Source organism: Henningerozyma blattae, chromosome 2, assembly GCF_000315915.1.
Source record: "Henningerozyma blattae CBS 6284 chromosome 2, complete genome".
NCBI lineage: Eukaryota > Fungi > Ascomycota > Saccharomycetes > Saccharomycetales > Saccharomycetaceae > Henningerozyma > Henningerozyma blattae.
Window position 1 is genome coordinate 1,910,016 of NC_020186.1, and position 17,397 is coordinate 1,927,412.

The 17,397-nt window shown below is 31.1% G+C and overlaps 5 protein-coding genes across 5 annotated transcripts; 3 read left to right on the forward strand and 2 right to left on the reverse strand.

Moving 5' to 3' along the window:
* Positions 1-2,820, forward strand: RIE1 (Rie1p; the record flags this gene model as incomplete). The annotated part of the gene is made up of 1 exon (XM_004179088.1): positions 1-2,820. The coding sequence occupies one exon, from the start codon at positions 1-3 to the stop codon at positions 2,818-2,820; it is 2,820 nt and encodes a 939-aa protein (XP_004179136.1).
* A 314-nt stretch (positions 2,821-3,134) lies between these two features.
* On the reverse strand, positions 3,135-3,938 carry CPD1 (2',3'-cyclic-nucleotide 3'-phosphodiesterase; the record flags this gene model as incomplete). Its single annotated transcript, XM_004179089.1, has 1 exon — positions 3,135-3,938. The coding sequence occupies one exon, from the start codon at positions 3,936-3,938 to the stop codon at positions 3,135-3,137; it is 804 nt and encodes a 267-aa protein (XP_004179137.1).
* A 4,408-nt stretch (positions 3,939-8,346) lies between these two features.
* BRF1 (transcription factor TFIIIB subunit BRF1) lies at positions 8,347-9,996 on the forward strand (the record flags this gene model as incomplete). Its single annotated transcript, XM_004179090.1, has 1 exon — positions 8,347-9,996. One exon carries the CDS (start codon positions 8,347-8,349, stop codon positions 9,994-9,996), a length of 1,650 nt encoding a protein of 549 aa, XP_004179138.1.
* Positions 9,997-11,829: 1,833 nt separating this feature from the next.
* RAD54 (DNA-dependent ATPase RAD54) lies at positions 11,830-14,697 on the reverse strand (the record flags this gene model as incomplete). Its single annotated transcript, XM_004179091.1, has 1 exon — positions 11,830-14,697. One exon carries the CDS (start codon positions 14,695-14,697, stop codon positions 11,830-11,832), a length of 2,868 nt encoding a protein of 955 aa, XP_004179139.1.
* Positions 14,698-15,624: 927 nt separating this feature from the next.
* On the forward strand, positions 15,625-16,353 carry SPT15 (TATA-binding protein; the record flags this gene model as incomplete). Its single annotated transcript, XM_004179092.1, has 1 exon — positions 15,625-16,353. One exon carries the CDS (start codon positions 15,625-15,627, stop codon positions 16,351-16,353), a length of 729 nt encoding a protein of 242 aa, XP_004179140.1.
* Positions 16,354-17,397: the final 1,044 nt, after the last annotated feature.

A 17,397-nucleotide genomic window follows, 5' to 3' on the forward strand; every position in this document is an offset into this window, starting at 1 on the left:
ATGTCTGAAAGTACGGTAGATTATGAGCCTGAAATTTCTCCATCATTAAAAGTTATTAAATCAGTTACTCGGACTGATTCTGAAAAATCTCTATCTAAATCAGATAATTGTGAATCTGAAAATACTTTAGTGTCACAATATTCCCCATCGGATTCAAATCAAGATTTAGAAAAGCATAGCAAAGTTTTGGAGCAATTAGCTAGCACTAATAAAATTACTGTCAGAATTAATTGGAATTATAGCATAGATGATATTAATGATAAAAAAAATAACTATGAACATAACTCAGATAATAATAGTAATGAAATTATTACCAATATCAAAAATCAGCATATTGAATTAATTACTCAAATTGAAAGTTTGATTAAATCATCAAGAGGTATGCTAATAGAAACATCTGCGATAGAGGATTATGAGTTTTTATCAGATAAGAGAAGATTAGAATTTTTAAAAGAAAATATTAATATATTTACCTTTGAACAAGGCTCTAAGGAGTTCGCAAGTTCAGCAAAGAATAAATCTGATTCTGGTACATACACTTATCATGTTGTTTTGCAAGGCCAGACAAAAAAATCGGAAATCTTTGACAAATTATCAAATGATATCAAAAATGTCCTGATAGAGTCTGAAAATTTAGTTCAAAGGTGGTCTATAAGCATTAATAAGCATGCATTAACTCATCCAGGCAACCTTTATATTAGAGGAATTCCAAAAGATTTAACTATTGATGATCTGAAACCTATATTTGATACATTTGGTAAAGTTCTATCGTTAAAGATAATATGTGACTTAATTACCGGTGAGTCGTTAGGTTACGGTTTCATATCGTTTAAACTTGGGTCGGAAGCTTCAAATTGTATTAATAAATTAAATGGTACAGCCATGAATGGCTCTACCTTATTTATTAATTATCATGTGGAAAGGAAAGAAAGAGAGAAGGTCTTTTGGAACAACTTCAAGGAAAATAACGATGATAATAAGTTTAAGGGAATATTTATTGGAAATATTCCAAAATATAAAAATAACAAACAACTTGTAACAACGAAGGAAATAATAGAGAAAATTACAAAGTATTTGGAAGATGTTGTGCCAAATGCCTCAATTATATCATTTTATTTTCCAAAGCAGTGTCCTCCAAATGTTGGAGATAATCCACAAATTGAAGGCTTAGATAAAATCAAAGATGAAGAAAATAGAAATAAGGAAGATGTGGAAGATGATGACACAATCACAGATGATGATTCCACCGCTGTGGTTTCGAAACAGAATAGTGATTCATTACCATTCGATGATGATGAAACTTTGAAAGGCTATGGGTTTATTAAATTTCAAGAGCATGAGCATGCTATTGATGCTATGACTAAATTAGAAGATTTACGTTTGTTTGGTAATAAATTAATAATTAACAAGGCCATTCAAAGTAAATATTACAAAAATTTTAATGGCTTTGTTCCAAGATTGGAGGCACGTCATTCTGAACCATTTTCAACTAGATCTGATTACCCATTACCCAGGAGGAGAGCTTCAGATAATACATTCGTATCGCGGAATTCTAATTCAATGTTTCCTCCTAACGCAACATTTTTCCAAGGTCAACCAAATATCATCGCACCAACATTTTTTGAAAACACAATACCACCTGCATTCTTAACACCTTTTGGGCACTTAACACTCCCAAATAATGGAATGCCCATTAGCAGTACAACGCAAACGCAAACCTCTACAAGCACAACTGCCACTACACCACCTTTAGATCCACTCTTTATACCCAACCAAATCATGCCTAGGAAATCATATATTAGCCCGTTTTATTCTTATGGTAATATGGCAGCTCTGAATAATGGATATATGCCTAACACTATTGCATATACTTCTGGTGGTAATACTTCCCCCGATAGAGTTGAAAATGAAATAAAAGTTAATAGTAACTCTAATAATAATGCAAGCTCAGGAAATAATCTAAACGTTAGTATTAATAACAATAATTCTAATAGTAACAATAATAATAACAATAATAGTAATGGCAATGGTAATAATAATAGTAATAGTAATAAAAGCCATGGCCATAAGAATATTCACCACAATCATAGTCACAGCACTAATAATATCAGAAATAGCATATCTATGATTCATTTGAACCAGCAGGGCCAATTACGCCCTTCGCAAGATCAAACTGTATATCAAACTTTTGCATTCAATAACCATAATAATGGAAATGCCAGCAATAATATTATCACTACTAATAATCACAGCAATGGCATCCATTCAGCAAATAATTCAAACAATAATAACATGGGCCATAATAATATGCATAATAACTTAAATAATAATGTTATGAATAATTTGAACACGAATATCAATAATAATGGAATGTCTAACATTTCTAATATGAGAAAGTATAGTATTCCATCACCTACTAATGACCAACAAGAATCAAATATATATATTAAGCATTTGCCATTAAGTTGGGTAGATCACGATTTATATAAATTTTATGAAAAATTTGGGCCAGTTATAAGTGCAAAGATTATTACTGTTGGTGGTAGTAAGATAAAAGCAAACAATCCCACAAATAATGCTGTTAATGGTAATGAAAAAGATGCTGGGCATCTTGAGTTACCAATTGGTGCTTCTAAGGGATACGGGTTTGTTTATTTTAAGAATCCACTTGATGCGTCTAAGGCAGTTATGTCAACAGACGGCATTAAATTATTTGATGATCATATTTTATCAGTGTCCTTTGCCCAAAAGAAGGATAAAAAATTTAAAAATAAATTCTTTATTAACTTTGATTTCTTAACTTTAAAAAGCAAATATTAAAAAAAATACTAGAAACTATGTAAAAAATTCTAAATCAGCACTTTTTGTTACATATATACACCTATATACGGCAGCATGTAAGATTAATGTCAATATGTATCTTAATGTGTACAAACGACTGTTATATTGGTTTTCTGTAGTTAAAGAAATTAAGAAATATAAGAAAGTGTAGGAAGTGAATAATTAAAGAATAAGTATATTAAAAATAAATGCAGAAAAAATAGAGTACAAAATACGGGATACAAAAAATCATATAGTTATGTAAAATTGTAAAGTCTTTTATTCCATCTTTGGAAGAAGTGATAGTATAATAATTAAATAACATCAGCTTTACCTAAAACTTCCCATTTTTCTACTGGACCTTCACATCTAACTATCTTAAAAGTTCCTGGTAAGCCCCAGGATTGGAATGGTATGTGGTCGAATGACCAAGATTGAATTTGATTTTTATTATTCGTATTATCTATTGCAGCTAGCTCAACATCTAAAGAATCCTCAATTCTTTGTTGAATAACTTTAACAAATGCGGGGCTAATTGAATAACTGTCAGAATATAGGAGTGAAACATGAGGATTAAATTCCTCATGTAACCATTTCATAGCTTTATCTCTTGCAGTAATGACTTCATTAGTTGCTGTAATTGTAGTATCTCTTTCAACGTATAATTCTCTCATAATTTGAGCTATACTGTAAAGATATTTATTTGGAGTACATTCAAGGACAACCTTTCTGAAATATTTCTTGCCTATGCTACAACCATTTAATGATACTAATGGTAATATATACTTTTTCCTTGAAGAAGAATATTGATCTTGAAAAGAATATGAAGAATCCGAACTCAACCTGATTGAGGATGGTGTATGATTATTTGAAGTTGAACTGTTAGTATTATTATTTATATTTAGCAATGGTTTAATTGAATTGATCGAGGCAACGCATGACGTTAAAATTTTATTCACATCATCATCATTATTACAGATTAAATTAGATGTGATAGTAATATGAGGTTCGAAAACAGGGGAGCTTGGGAATAATGACTGTAAAGAGACAATTAATTGATTTAAAGATTCATATGTGGGTGAAGAACGAGGTGGACAAAACCAAAGCGCGATAGCCATTTGAAATACTGAGGTAATAATGTGTAATGTCTATACAAAATAAGAAGAAATTCTTAACTTTTGGTGTGTTGAAGAATCCTATTTTGTAAATATTTACTTCTATCAAGTTTTTTAAAGCCTTCCTATTTTCCAGCCCGTTCAGAAATGTTAAATCGATTAAAATAATTAGTCCGATTGATGTGGAGAAGGTAGGAAACAAAATAAGCAAAATTAGGTTTGAGACAAATCTGAAATGTTGAACTCCAGCTTTAACAGGATAACTAGATATTTATACATTTTTAATAAAACATTTAATATTTATGCTATATGTTTTGAATTTTAATAAAATGAAGAATGTTCAAAAGTGGCACACAGTGAGGCAATACGAAAGAACATAAGTAAGATTTGTAATCTCTCCCATAACGTGTAAATATAATTGAAGTATTCCTATGAATTGGAAACAGTTACTTATCTATAGCATCTCTTTGTATATTTCACATACAAATGTGAGAGGAAAACTATTAGGAGGGATATCATTATAACCAAGAAATGTATCTTTGAAATGATAAGGAATGAGTATATCTCACTTTCTCAAAGCTAAGGGCTTCTGGTTAACTATATTTATGTATATATCACCTCGTTTGAGAAACTAAAAAATGTTATTTAACTACTTGAGCCTCATTAATGTTGTCCTTATTTATTTACTTTAGTTGTACAATTATTGTTACCAAAGTTGTTTGATAGTCCTCTTTTTTTCGTAGAAAGTAGATTCATAATTGTTTATTATTTCTGTTACATCCGACTGGAAAATGGTTATATTAATAATCTTTTTTGACAACAACTTGTTTTAATTGGGGAAGTATGATATATATGTGTATCTCTATCTGGTTCTCTTTTATAGATATTTTGCATTTTTTTACCACAAAATTTTCCTAAGTAAATGATTACTATTATAAATAATAATTATTGCTATTTCTAAAAGTCTGTTTTTAATTTAATATTATTACTTATAAATTATTTCTGTTTTTGAATTAGGTATTCACGGTTTTAAAAAATCTAAACATAAGCTAAAATATTCAAAATGTCACATATTCTTCTCTGGTATTTTAAATTTAAAAACTCTGAGCATCGGTTTTTAAAAAATTTTGATACTATAAACATATCTCTTTTAATAGCTCTTATTATTCAACATTATGTCTATTTCTTCTCTTTTGGTCATCTTTTAAATTAATCCAAAAATAAAGTAGGAGGTATGTACAGAAACTCAATCACCATTTTCTTAGGAAGCAAGGCATTATTTACTTTCTTTCCGTTATTGAATATGCACAATAGAAACGAACATATATACTCAAATATCTTTTATCTCTGGTAATACTAAACTTGTACATGTTATGACATAGACTTCTCAAATTATCCTTTAGCTTATTTCTATTTGCCCTTGTATTTAATATATAAAAAAGTGGATTTTGTCCAAAATAAGTAGCAAATTCTTTAATTTTACATTAACTTGTTCTTTGTTCTTAATAAATTTGTTTTTAAAGCGCCTCAAGATTAGCAAAAATCTTGAAGAGTAATTATTTTTTTCAACCACAATTTAGTCAGTTGTTATATTTCCTCTACTAGCTCCTCGTAGGGCCAATATTCAAAATCTGAAATGTCTTTTTTATTGTTTCCAGCACAAATACTAACTAAGAAGAATTGTCAACTTAATTTTTTTTATATTGTTTCTGCCAATTCTGTTATTTTCTTATTTTTGGTCATTCATTTGTTGTGCACGTTATACGATATTAGTGTAAAGGCTTAGTATCTATTGAAATTGTTTCTGCTTTTAAATTTAAGAAACGAGAAATGTAATTAAAAACCTAGAAAGGTGAACATCTTTTGAACCAGATTGCAGTAATATTAAAGAAGAAATTGAGGATTATGGTGTTGATTTCGGAAAAAAATTTATTTAATGCATATACTTTGAAAATACCAAACTGTCAGAAATTTATTAGCAAGGTATGACGGTTAAGTGATATTAAGCTTAAAGAGTTGCCATATAATAGTAGATATAGAAATTGTTATTGAATAAATATACTATAAATTATGTGTGCTACATGAGAAATAACAGTAAACTTGAATATCTTTGGAAATTTGATAAATTTTGTAACTCAAAACAATTTATTTCTGTTTTTTCTAAATAAGGTTATTCCGAGTTCTAGCAGTAATATTGAATTTTGAATTCGCTAGTAATACTTTATAGCTACTTAAAAAATCCAGTATCTGTACAACCTATCATTGTTTAATAATTTTTAAGTTTCAACTATTCTGACTTTACGGTATTATTTACAATAAACTAATAAAGGACTCTAGGGAAAAAATAAAATGCATACTTACCAGTTATTTAGAATTTTACTTAGTAGAAATAAGCACTTTTTTCTGTTAAGCATTTGAGAAGCATTTTACTGTTCAACAAAGAAAACTATCATAGATATTTATGTGTATATAAACGATTAAATAGATATATTATGATATTTTTATAGTTTGGTACCTTAAGTTTAAATGATGATAAGCAAAAATGAAGTTTTTACTGTAATGAATGAGCTTACTAAAAGATTCGTTAATTTGGAAACATTTGCGTAGCAATTTTTGGAAAATCTAAATAAATTCTTTCTATCAGATTCCAAAGGATATGCAAAGGGTTCAAATTAGGCACAAAATCTAGAAACTTATATGGAGTTACTTTTTAAAAGATTTTTACTGTTGGGTTTTGTCTAGGTTGTGGACTTTTAGCTGTATACATGTATTGCAGAGTAATGCTGGCGCGAAATTACTGTGTGTTAACGACGCAAACTATAATATATACACCAGTGATAAGGATGTCAGTGAAAAATATTTAATATAAAATAAGACCCAAGAAACTTTATTTTCAAGATCTTATTTTTGATATTAGCTTTATGTCAGGATATTACAAATATACCAGATAAAAAATAAAGCCTCTTGAGTACATAATGTCTTCAAGTTATAGCGACTGTCAAAACTGCCAGCGCACCGTTTGTGAATGTTCTTCATGCAAATGTTCTCAATGTCCAGCAAAATCAAGTAAATTCTTAAATTGCGAATGTAATGATTGCACATGTTCTGCAAATAATGACTATGAGTATGGATGCACTAGGGAAAAGAATACTGCCTATAAATGTAATGGAAATAAAGATTCAAGCTGCAACTGTCAAAATTGTGCCCGTATCCCATCATAATGTGGTTCATACTCACCATGCAAGTGTGAAGAATCTACATGTTCCACAAAGAAAAACTGCTCGTTAAAGCTAGATGAATAAAAATATTTAATAAGTTTAATTCTTAGTACCCAACAAACTCTGTTTAAACGCAAACAATTATATTGTATGAAATTTACTCTAAACTTATTTTATAAAGTGAGTTGCAAAAAAGATATTGTAGAAATATGATTTCACCATCTGCAGACCATTTTAAAAGAACATTCTTGGAAAATAGGCGATGAAAAAGTCCAAATGGTGTAAGGAATTAATTTTGTGATAAGAAATATGTATGTTAATCTATTCTATATTTGATAAAAATGCACATCAGCAATTGTCAAAGTCTTGAAATAACGGTTATAGGAAACAATTTGGAAACAACAAAGAATTAATCGTGAGATTTTTTTTGTTAACACGTGATTTTGTTTTGTTAGAAATAACGATATAGAAACTGGATTGTAGCTGTAAAGTTGTGAGTATGCCGTTAAGTTAGTTAAAAGTAAAGTTTGGTATTGGAAACAGACTGGTATTAATTGAGAAATTTTTTATTCAACCGTCAAAATGGTATTTTATGGAAGCTTACAAGTTACACATACAAATATAGAAACATAAGCAAGTGACAGTTTTGAGAAAAAGCGAAGTAGCAAAGTAGAACTCTGTATGATTTAGAGACAAAATCTTATATATTTGGAGTGTATAATCATTTTTTTTTGCAATATAATAGATATGCAAATAAAATTAAAATTATTTAGGCTCTAAACTAGATCTTTTATCAAAATTATAAGAAAATGTTACAGTATAATATAAAATTAAGCAAGATCTTACAACCCACGAATTTTTTTTTTGTCTTAGTATGGAGTACCAACACCTAATTATTCTTGTATGGTAATGCAATAAAATATAAAATTATATATCCAATACCAACGCTTACACTTTACTTTCAAAATCAATTTTTTTTGACCACCTTTATTTGTTTAGGGTTTCGTGTTTCGCGTCGCTTTCGCATGCATCACATGATTTTTTAATTTTTCTATAAATTTCCGGTACTGCTCTTATTACTATTATTTCAAGCTGATGCAAGACAGCATCACTTATAAGCCATATAACCCCACCTAAATAAACTTACACGGCATTATAAATTCATTAAAAATTACTAATCACTTTCCATAATCATGAACAGAGTCTGTGGCAAGTGTAAAAGTACCGAATTCGTGCGTGATCATGCCAATGCCAACAACGATTTGGTCTGCGTGGGCTGTGGTGTTGTTTTTGAAGATAATCCCATTGTTTCCGAAGTTACATTTGGTGAATCTGCTGCAGGTGCTGCTGTTGTCCATGGTTCATTCGTTCGTGCTGATCAAGCTGCTAGTACTGGACGAGGCGCACTCGCATCACGTGAGACCACACTTCTTCATGCCCGTCGTCGTATACGAGCTGTCGCACATGCATTAGCTATCCCCGAGCATGTTACTGATGCTGCTTTCCAATGGTATAAACTTGCTCTAGCACACGGTTTTGTACGTGGTCGCCGTGCACAAAACGTCGTTGCTGCCTGTTTATATGTCGCTTGTCGTAAGGAAAGAACACCACATATGCTGGTGGACTTTTCTGCAAGACTACAAGTAAGCGTATATGCTGTAGGTGCTACTTTTCTACAGCTGGTTCGTAAATTGCATGTCCAAGACTTACCACTTGCAGACCCCTCTATCTTTATCCAACATTTTACTGAGCGGCTAGCATTGGGTAGCCGCCAAGTCCGTGTTGCACGTGATGCTGTACGGCTGGCACAACGTATGGCACGTGATGGTATGCAAGACGGTCGTCGACCAGCAGGTGTTGCAGGAGCATGTGTGCTGCTTGCATGTAGAATGAATAACTTACGTCGTACACATGCTGAAATTGCGGCTGTATCACATGTGGCAGAGGAGACACTTCAACAACGTTTGGGTGAATTCCGTGCCACAGGTGCTGCAAAGATGTCTGTGGCAGGGTTTCGTGCATCAACATCTGATACAAGAGAGGATTCCGACACAGACGAGCCAGGCTCTGCATCACACAATGCTATTCAATCAGATCCTGCACCACCTGACGCCCTTCCTCCTTCCTTTAGTCGTAATCGTGCCCGTGAACGTCACACGCGTGTTAAACTACAGCAACTGGAGCGTGATGAAACCAGTGATGATGCACTTTTACGCCATCCAATTTTAGCTCAGATTCTTGGAGATCAAGCAGTCTCTGGGGATGAAATCCTCTCGTACGTTCGTACATTATCTGCACGTAGACGTGAAGATAGGGCACGTGTCCGTGCTACTCATGGTATCGATGATGCTGATGTCATGAAAGACGATGAGATTGGCGAGAAGGAGGGAACTTCAGAAAGTGATGAATCACAAGGTCGTGCGCCACGTGATGGGAACGATCCTTACCGCCCAAGAAATTTGCATTTGCTCCCAACTACAGCATCTTTATTAGAAAAAATTTCTGATGATCCAGAAGATTTAGGTGATGTAGATGACGAAGAATTGGATTCACAGTTATTAGATGAAGAGTCTAGTGCTGCAAAAGAAAGAGTTTGGCTCCATTTGAATGCAGACTATTTATTAGAACAAGAAAATAAAAGATTGAAGCAAGAAGCTGATGAAGCTGCTGGTAATACAGCTCATGTTAGAAAGAAGAGAACTAGACAAGTCGCGAAGATAGAACCACATGATGGATTACAGATAGAGCCAGATACGGCAGCTGATAGTGTGAAGAGTATGTTGCAAAAGGCTAGTTTTTCTAAAAAGATAAATTATGATGCTATTGATGGGTTGTTCAAATGATTCTGCATATGGTGGATAACAACTGCTGAAGAAGATCACCGTATATAATACTTGGAGATAGTAGCCGCCACTAGATAGAGATACTTTACTTTTATATATATCAAAACATATATAAATAATAATATTATTATTATTAGCTTTATTGAGCATATAATGGATTTTACAAATGGGAAACTAAAGTCGCAGGAATTTCTTTCAAAAATTTCATAACAAGCTCCAGGAAATTGTGATGACATAGAGAGTAAGTCAGATGCAAAAGTGTGACAGAATGATATTTAGCTTTTAAGATGTGTAATGGTACAATTAAAAAAAAGTTATCTTTTGTATTTACCCTTTAAGTTATTATCCAAATACACTTACTCATCCATTTAGTAATACAATATTTTTCATTATTGGGTGCGCCGTGTCGTGTAACTCACTTATTTTATTACTTATTGCTATATATTTCAGCTCATCTACTACATCCTCCCATAAATGACGCATTTTCTAAACTTGGTAAATGAACTATTTTAAGATTTGTAGGGGCTACATTATGTAAACCTGCTAGTATTGACAATATTATAACCTTTAGTCATTAAATACTGCTTGAATATTGTCTATCTTGTCTATCTTTGCTATAATAAATGGTAAATTGTTCCATATGCTAAGTTTTGCAGGGAAAGATAGGCATTAAGATTAACTAATACAAAACAGTAAAAATGTTCAATTGGATAATGAGTTCTTGAATTCTCTATTCACAAAACCTTTAGAGCTAAATGCTGGATTATGTAGATTAACAGAGGATTTATTTGTAGAATATTACTTCACAAATACTAAAGCTTAGCAAGTTATTACACGTTTAATAATAAAAGAAAAAAAACTTCTAAACTAGTTCTGTCAGTAAAAGGTTATTAAAAAATAGTACCATCAAATTGACTTATAATGGGATGATGAAGAAATAACAAGAACAAGATTTTATTAAGATTAGTCTGAGTTCAATTCAATTAGATAATATTTTATTAGGTTTGTCATACAAGAATTTTTCATAGTAACTTTATTTTCCGATGGTGTGGAGATGAATTAAATGTGCATACGCTTCATATCTTATTTTAAAAAAAATACCTCAAAGGAGGGTGAAATTGACTGGTATACAATAAGTTCTTTAATGTAAGTAACTTTCACTTCAAATAGTTGATTAACAAGCAATTTTTAAGGACTTATTAGAATATCTGTCCGTACATGCTAATTGTCTTCATTATTAGTAGAGGTTTTTCAGGTCTCTGTCGGCTAAAAGATCCCGTTAAAATGCCTATTTGCATATAATGTCTTCCCAGAAGAAACAGTTATTAATAGACAGTTCCATTAATACAATATGTTCAACCTATTCTATTCTGCTGTATTCGTCTTTACGGTTGCTAGGAAACGGCATCGCCATTAAAAAGTCATACTTTCTTTTTTGGGATGGAACTCAAGTTTTCATACGAGAATGTGAATAATTTCAATTCCCAAATGGGATTACCTGACTATTTCCCAATTTGTTAGTGACACCCCAAATTGGATCTCAACATTCCGGGAAACCAGAATTGAATGCCAAATTAGGGCATTGAATTAATTGGTAATTAAAAAGGGAATCATATTCAAAAATGGAAAGAGATATCCAGAAACAGAATACTTATTTTTCTTTTTCCATTTTAGTATTATATATCTATACTGCATGAGACTCAACTAATCGCTATCAAAGTAAAGTATCATCTAATACTATTACAATTCTCATCAATATTACTATTTCTTTCAACCGATTTGTTGTTATTAATCTATATATGTTGCTATTATGCTAAGGTAATAAGGATAAAATTAATGAGATATGTACTGAAAAACGTAACTAATATCATTCTTATCGTGTTCACTTCTTAACAAATGATCATTTGTTTTCTCAAGACTATCATGATTTAAATGATTCCATGTTGTAGCATCACCATATAGCATTGTCTTGGATTTAATCTTTTGTTTACCATTAGCACTACATCTTTTACAATGGTATGTTTCGTGTGTATCACAAATAGTATTTTCGTTCAATTGAAATAACTGTCTTAAATTATCAGCACTAAACAATCTTTCGACATCTTCTTTAGCATCGACAACACATGAACTCAGACTCATTTTCATAGATTGCCTTTGGAATATTTTCTCTTCAATAGTACCTGTGGAGATAAATCTATAAATAAAACAATCCTTCTTTTGACCATCTCTCCAAACACGAGCTAATGCTTGTTGATCTGCCGCAGGATTCCAATCAGGGTCTAATAATATAAGTCTATTTGCACCAATTAAATTGATACCACAACCACCGGCTTTAGAACTTAGCAAAAAGATAAATTCTTGTCCCTCCGGGTCATTAAATCTATCCACTAATTTTTGTCTCTTGTTGATAGACATCGTACCGTCCAATCTTAAGACACCATAATGTTTATTTCTGCACATTTTTTCAATTAAATCTAATGTCTGAGTATAATTTGAAATTAAAACAATTTTATCATCAGATTTGGTTTTTATCTGATGTAAAAATCTTTCTAGTATTGAAAATTTCCCCGAATATTCTGTTTGGATAGTTCTACTATTACCATTCATATTAAAATCATCAGGTATATCAAAATCGTCAGTCATAACAGAATTCAGTTCATCTTCCAAATTTAATAAATTAGGATGATTACATAATTTTTTTAATAAACCAATAGCCTTTAATGGTTGGGAACCGTTCACTCCATTAACAACTTTTTTAATATCTCTAGATTTAACAAAACGTTTATAAAGTTCCCTTTGAAATGGCTTTAAATTAACAAATATAACGTGTTCATATTTGCATGGTAAATATTTCGATAATATATCGTTTGTACGTCTAATAATAAATTTTGATACAATGTTGGATAATTGAGTAAGTTGTTGCGTACCTTTGGCTATTTCTTTATCAGTAGCATCGGCATCACGACTTCTAAGAATTGGGATTTCATAATTTTTTCTAAATTCTAATCTAGTTCCTAATAATCCAGGGTTGGAGAAATTTAATAATGCAAAATATTCTGATAAATCGTTTTGTATCGGTGTACCGGATAAGATAACTCTTCTAGGACAGTTAATACTGTCTAATGCAGTAAAGGTTAAAGAGTCACCATTTTTTAATCTATGACCTTCATCCGCCAGCATTAATCCAACTTCAGTATTTTTCAATTGGTCAACATTCCTTCTTAAAGTTTCATAAGAAATAATTAGTACTGGCTTGACAATATTACGACCCTTTGCTTGACCCCATGCTCTTATTGCTTCAGAAACAGTAGAGTTTGATGACATTAAAGATGATTTTTTACCGTCAATGGCTAAAGGTGATAATGTACCGGGTCCTAGCCATTTTATTAATTCATTAGCCCAATTATTGACTAGTGATGAAGGGCAAACGATAATACATTTATCAATTAATCGTTTACCTTGAGGACCTTGTCTTAAAAGTGTCCACATTAAGGTAATACATTGTAAAGTCTTACCTAACCCCATCTCATCTGCCATAATACACCCATAAGCACCTCTATTGTCTTCAGGATTCTCTACTTTTTCAACTTGGGATGCTCCTTGGGTATTTTTAGTTTTTTTTTCATTTTGTTTTTTTGTTGATTTTTTACTATTTTTTTTCTTATTTGATTTAGTAGTTCTTGTTTCTTCCTTCATATTTTGTTTTATTTCTTCTTGTTGTGTCGCTGCTACTGCCCCTTGTTCCAACTGCTGACTTAATCTTAGCTCAAGCTCATCATTTGGAGCATCTTCTTTTAAGACAATTTTAGAGCTTTCTAATACCTTTTGAGATTCTAGATAATCTTTCATTACCAGACCAGTTACACAGCGATATAAAAATCTAACACCTTCGACTTGATGTGGTCTTAAAATATTGGCCAACTTTGGATCTAATACGACAGGAATATTCTTAAAAGTTTTGCTCTTTTCATTGGATTGAGAAAATGGAGAGTCGCCTAATAATTCGTTTAGAGATTTATTTCGGAGTCCATTTGACATAAATTTTGGATGAAGACATGTTTTTTTTCTTTGTGTATTGTTTAAATTTTGAGTACTCTCTTCTATGTTATTTGTGGTTGTATTTTCGTTAGATCCTTTAATAATCATTTCACCATCAATCGAAGGATCATACAACACAATGGCAAATTCATCTGTTGGATCATGTAATGGTCTTGGTTCGGGTATTACTGTTCTCTTCATACCAAGTGTCATTGGAATAGAGTGTCTTTGAATGTAACCTTTAATTGGAACAGAAAATGATCTTTTTAGAGTGAAATTAATATTAGATAACCGATTTGGATCTTCAGTTAATCTTCTGGCACTTAATGCATCAATTCTTCTATTCTTCGATATAATTATTTTCCCATTTTCATCAATCGCTTGATCAGTTGTCGAACTATTAACTTCTATATCTATATCTAAATTTGCATAAGAAATATTTGTTCTCTTCCTTAGTACTCTACCGTAAGACGATGTATTTGGAGCAGAAATTTTTTCATTTGTCACAGATCTTGATACTGTTGAGGATCTATACGGTACTTTGAATGGTTTAGATAATTTAGTTTGAGAGGCATGTAAATCTATCGGGGTAGGAACTTTTTTGGGTCTTTCACCTGCTCCAATCCCATTTGGAGGTCTGTCTGGTAATCTTCTTTTCGCCATTACGAAATTATTGAGCAAATGCTATTTGAATGAAATGACCTCGCTGAGGACCCTTGAGTTTAGTTATTTTAGAAGGAATATTAAATTTTAAATATGTTACACTAACTTCTTTAATAAGCTTACTCATCAATTTTTGCATTTTCTGTAAACTCATTTAGGTCAAGGATATTTTTATTCAGTAATTAGACTCCGAAACCAAAACGCGTAAATAAAAGAAATATGTAAAATAATAACAATTTTAAAAAAAAAAATTAATCAAAGAGAAGTTGTTATAAAATAGTGTCAGTTAAATGTTACAATATGTGCTTTTTAAGTAAAGTTATTATGATCTATATTAGATGTTATTATATTAGGTTGTAACATTTTTTCATTTAATAAAATCTTTTTTCACTAAAATTGGAAAGCCTCTAAAATAATTATTTTCAATTAAAAAATAAAAAAAAAAAAAAAGAGAGGGAGAACTAGTACAATAATTGTTCCCAATATAATTTGGAATATGATTATAGCTTTAGAGTGTAGGCATTTTTCACTCAAAGTTATCTATCGATTTTCTTTAGTGGCATTAGTATAACATGTATTTCATGTTTCCGTCTCATTTCCGAGAAGATTTTTCTAAAAATTTTGACGTACAAAGCGAGCATATAAAAAGGAGAATTTTCAGCGAAAAAATAATTTCGATTAAACTTACTAACCACTTTAAAGGATTATTCTTTGGAAAATAACATAAAAGCTTAATAAGAGTTTGCAAATACCAATTATAATAGGGCAATAAGCAACATTCAATCTAGACTACTTGTATAATATCAGCTCAGTAGATTACTGTTGTTAGGTTTTATTTTCGATTTCGACTTAAAGTGTTTTTTTTTCTTTTAATCTCCAGTCAAATAAAAATATAGTACAATTATAGAGTAAAATATATCACACATCATGGCTGAAGAAAATGATAAGAGACTTAAGGAATTTCAAGAAGCTAATAAGATAGTTTTCGATCCAAATACAAGACAAGTCTGGGATACGCCAAATGGTGATAGTAATTCCAATACTACTGCTTTGAAGAGTGAAAATTCTATCGCTAAGACGAATGAAATTATTGAACCAGATGGTTCTACTACTTCTGGGATTGTGCCTACTCTACAAAACATTGTTGCCACTGTTAACTTGGGTTGTCGTTTGGATTTAAAGACTGTTGCACTGCATGCACGTAATGCAGAATACAATCCAAAACGTTTTGCAGCTGTTATTATGCGTATTAGAGAGCCTAAAACAACAGCATTGATTTTTGCCTCTGGTAAAATGGTTGTTACTGGTGCAAAATCAGAAGATGATTCCAAATTGGCAAGTAGAAAATATGCTAGAATCATTCAAAAGATTGGGTTTGCTGCTAAATTCACTGATTTTAAAATCCAAAATATTGTTGGTTCTTGTGATGTGAAATTCCCTATTCGTTTAGAAGGTTTAGCCTTTAGCCATGGTACTTTCTCGTCATATGAACCTGAATTATTCCCTGGTTTAATTTATAGAATGGTGAAACCAAAAATTGTTTTACTGATATTCGTTTCTGGTAAAATTGTTTTGACCGGTGCTAAGCAAAGAGAAGAAATTTATCAAGCCTTTGAAGCTATCTATCCCGTTTTAAGTGAATTCAGAAAGATGTAGAGAAATTAATCATGTATTATTTCTCGTTCTTCTTCATCATCCTCGTCTAAACTTTTTTTCTTCTCTTACCTCAGTAAATGACCCAACACCCTATAAAACAACCAAATGTTGAACTAAGTATTGTAGAATCCATTCTTTAGATAGCATTAATCAGGCATTTCCATTTAAATTTGCTTGTTCAGTTGCCAGATTAATTGCTTTTCTAATAGTTTAATAATGACGGGGTTGATGGATACTTCCCTGTCAAGATAAAAGAAGTTTTTTTATCTATTGTCATTGAAACACTCTTGTTCCCTTAGTTGGAGTAACATGAGACCGTTTCAAAAAGAAAGGTGAAGTTGATTAGATGATTCACTTATTTTTCATGAGGAACAAAAGAATTATTCATTGTCTCTTCCTATTGTGACAAAGATACTGTGCATATAATCGATGAAGAAACTTTCGGAAGACTTCCAATTTTAAAACATTTTTCAATGAACTTATTTTCTAAAGACCACTAACGAAGTAATGATCAAAGAACAAGCTGAACCAAATAAATTCCTCGCATTGTCATCATCATATGAACCAACATTATTACAACTAGTTTAATGAGTTCAACCAAATATTGTACATGCATATCCGCATTGGGATATATATATCTGTGTATTATAAATAAATAGTAATAATAAGATATTATTCTATAAGTAGTCTAAACCATATTTTTTACGGTATACAATGCTTCTATTAGAGCCTTGTAAAGCAAAACAATAACAAGTTGGCTAGTAGTCTTAGAAAACTTTGTGGAAATAAAAATAAAGATGAATTGAGTCATCAAAAGAATATTTTTTTCTTGATGGATTTCAATTCAAAACAAAAAAAAAGTTTAAAAAAAATAGATGGTTGCATATAAACTTTTTCCATAACAGAATTGAGAGAGAAAAAGAATCATCATCAAACTTTGTTTGTTTTGTTTTTCTTGGTTTTTTTCACCTAACAATTTTCGCACACGTCTTGGATTGCGTGTTTTGATCAAAAAAAAAAAAAAAAGAAAAACTGTCATTTCTT